Here is a 3,782-nt window from a genome sequence, read left to right on the forward strand (position 1 = left end):
TGAGGTACACTGAGATAAAGAAGCTTGCCCAAACTCCCACATCTAGAAAATCAGGTAGTCTATCTCACAATCACCAGGCTATCTATTGAGTCTCTCACAGTATACACTCTGACCATGCTTGTTGAGTGCCATTGAGTCAGTTCTGGCCCATAGCTTTCCTAGGAGTGACTGGTGAGCTTGATCCGCCAACCAGGCAGTTCAAATGACTTTGCAGACCAGTGCATTAACCTACAGCACCACAGCAGGATTCCCTGACCACGCTTAAAAACATCAAAATAGGCTACTCTTGAATTCATCAAACTGAATAGTTCACTGCTTCGCTGATAACACCTTTCACAGTGTCACACTAAGGACAAGATGGTTTCTTTACAGAATAGATGGGTTACACGAACAGCAAAATATAGTGAAATAAAAGGGGATTTCAAAGTCGACGGAAAAATTATCCATTATCTTTGAATCCCACTTTCCAGACTTTTTGAAGTACCCTCATATCTGTAGGACTGCAGTGGCTCCACACAATAAGCACTGGACCACGAACCACAAGGTTGACAGTTCCAGTCCACCAGTAGCTCCGCAGAAAGATGAGGCTTTCTGCTCCCTCAAAGATTTAAAGCTTCAGAAACCCTATACAGGCTTTGCTGTGAGTTGGAACCAACTTGACAATACTTAACAACAACATATCTGTATGTAGTTTTCTAAGAGAAGTCGGTACCCAGGTATACAGTCAATTCCTTAGAGTTGTTTACTACAATAATGAGCACATCAACTCCTACTATGTTCACTTCAAAGAAAAAAAACAAAACATAAAAACAAACAAATAAAACACATTAATCCAAATCACATTTTGGAGATTTTTATTAATTTAAATTGACATTCCTAATTCTGTTTGCCAAGTCCTTAGCAAATACACCTTTATTTGATGCAATCCTATAGGTGTTTCTTAATAATACTACAGAATCATGAAGACTTGCAGTTATCAATGTTTTGTAGTGATTAAAACAATGTTCAAATAATTATCAAGTTACTTCACTGAAATACTTCAAAGAACATTCTAGGGAGTGTCTGAAAACTGTTTTATAAATAGTGATTGATATAATTGTCTTGTACTCGGTGCTCAACATAACCACTTCTTCTATAAAATATTATTTTAATACAGTGCCCTAATGTGTTGCTAAGACTACAGAATAAAGCTTTATCTTCATATTTATTTTATTCATAGGCCTCTTATCAATTAAGAACTCTGTATCCAACATTAATACACAGTCATATCACAACTGACATTCTGTAGAAGCAGAAAAGGTTGCAACAAAACAAACTATTTAACTGCATCATATACTCTTTATACAAATAGCTCACTCTGAACAGTGGACTTGAATGCAGACAAAATGCTTTTGAGAGTTTGTTTGCCTCGATGGCAGTTACAACCTCCACACAGTGAAAAGGAAAGGAGCAGAGTCATAATACACACACAGTATTTTCAATGCTTATAGCACGTTTAACCCCTTCATCCATCCAATGGGTGTTAGATCAAAGTGGTAACTGAAATTTCACATCCACCTGGGCTTGCTTGGCCAAGGCCACTATTTCTGAAAGCTTCACAACCTGGAAGGAAAAAAACAAAGCATCTTTGTCTCTATTTTCACCAAAATGTAAAATTGGAATAATTGAAAAACATTCACAGTCAATCTTTTTTCATTTAAAACACCTGGGCTATTCTGGCATTGTTTTAAATCACATCAGATTCTTACAGCAAAAGCCACTCAAAAGAGAGTCAGAATTGACATTCTTCAAAACCTATCCTTCAAGCCAATACTTTGTTTTATATATATATATACAAGAGAGTTTCAAAAATTGGTAGAAAAATCCCATTGTCTTTTTATTCCATCTTCTCATATTTTGTTGGATATCTCACAACACAAAACATGGTCCAAATATAAGACTGGGTCTAAGAATTCATATTTTACTATCTGTCAATAAGTTCACAGTTACCGACCTGAATTCTAATGCCCTCTACACAATGAGAATATCCACCTGATACCATACAAAGTACCATACAAATTAGACATGTCTAAAACCAAACAAATTGGGCTACTATTCACACACACTGCTTATGTTTAAAAAAAAAAAAAAGGAATGATACACCAAAAACTTCTTTCTAAGTGAGAGAACAAGAAAAGATATAAAAGCTAGATTCTCTGAGAATACCTTATTTCATAGTTTTAAACTATATAAACATTATATGATACATAACAAAGACAAGTTGTTGTTTTTTTAAAGCAATCCCATAACATTTAAAAAAAATAAAGTAAGTGAAAACTGTATGTCAACCTGGGACAAAACACAGAGCGGCATCTCATATGGGATTTAAAATTTAGCAAGTTGTGGTAAATATCTAACAGACAGGCAGAACTGCATGCTCAAACCTTGAACTGTTTTCAGTTAATTATAATGTAAGTTGTTAATGTAAAATGGTCAATGGTCCTATCTGTATTGAAAGACAAAGCAGATGCATAATTAACTTAGAGCAGCATGGGAGAAATAAGAACAGATGTAAGATAGCAACCTACACTCTAGGATTTACACTGCCAATATCAGTACGAAACCATGTATTTATCTCTTTAAAAATAATAAGTTTCCTATATTTTCCCTGAAAGAGTACAGAAACAAGGAGCAATCCCATAGTCATGAGCACCCTTAAAGACTTAACTGTGGTCTCTGAATGCCATTTGGTTGACTCTAGGTTTGGGGCAAAAAAAGCATAGAGCATCTCATCCTATCTGAAGGACTCAGGAGTCAATCAGAAGAGGTTCCCACTGAACAAGGTTGGGGCAATTTAATAATCCATAAGAATAACTAAAATGAACTGAACCATATCAAATATATTTACATCTATTAGTTCACAAAAGCAAGTGTGCCTGTGGGCACACAAGCACACAAACACACACCTGAAAAAAAAAAAAATATAAGAAACAAAAAAGCCTTGGTTATCCTTTGAGGACATAAGAACACAAAGTCATTATTCTCAAAATTGGAAAATGTGCTTATGCAAAATGTGCTTAGTGGTAGCAAATAATTGATGTAAGAGCTTTCACTTTTTAGAAGTATTCTATATCACAAGTGGAGAATGACAGAAATAAAATATCAACCACTGTGCAAACATAAATGAAATAAGGAATCTAAGTTGGGCTTGTTAATTGCCACTAATACCACAAAAAGAAACAATCTCCTAAAGGAACCCCTTCTGCTCTTGCCAACATTTAGAGCCTCAGGAACACTATACAGGGTCACTAGGGGTCAGAACTGACTCAAAGGCACTTAATAGCAACAAAGGAGCCACGGTGAAGCTGTGGGTTAAACACTGGGCTGCTAATCACGAGGTGGGTGGTTCAAACCCACCAGCCACACCAAAAGAGAAAAGAGCAGGAAACCCAATGTCAGATTACTATTAGTCAAACTGAACTCAATGTCAGTAGGTTTGACTTATGGAGTCACAGAATACAAACTATGACATACATATTTTAGCTACCTGCTCAGCAAAATCAAATATAAATAAGATCAAACCTCTAGATCGAAATATCAATTTACAAGAAATAAAGGGGACAACGTCTCCTGCCTACAACTGACTGGAATACTTAAAATGGGGCCACAACGTGCCCAGTGAAGGAGGCTTCCTGCGGAGCCTCTGCATTATATAAGACCATAGGTGGAATACTGAACCCCATCCAGAATCTTCTGAGGTTGGAAATTTCCACTTGAAAGGACGAGCAAACCAGCCTGGAGCG

The 3,782-nt window shown here is 36.4% G+C and overlaps 1 protein-coding gene across 1 annotated transcript in view; it reads right to left on the reverse strand.

The window, feature by feature from the left end:
- Nucleotides 1-1,527: 1,527 nt before the first annotated feature.
- SUCLA2 (succinate-CoA ligase, ADP-forming, beta subunit) overlaps nucleotides 1,528-3,782 on the reverse strand; it is a 52,218-nt gene continuing 49,963 nt past the window's right edge. Inside the window, exon 9 of the mRNA XM_006837691.1 lies at nucleotides 1,528-1,602. Coding sequence (XP_006837754.1) covers nucleotides 1,528-1,602 — 75 coding nt within the window. The remainder of the gene's footprint in view (nucleotides 1,603-3,782) is intronic.

This window comes from Chrysochloris asiatica, unplaced genomic scaffold (genome assembly GCF_000296735.1).
Source record: "Chrysochloris asiatica unplaced genomic scaffold, ChrAsi1.0 scaffold00022, whole genome shotgun sequence".
Taxonomy (NCBI): Eukaryota; Metazoa; Chordata; class Mammalia; order Afrosoricida; family Chrysochloridae; genus Chrysochloris; species Chrysochloris asiatica.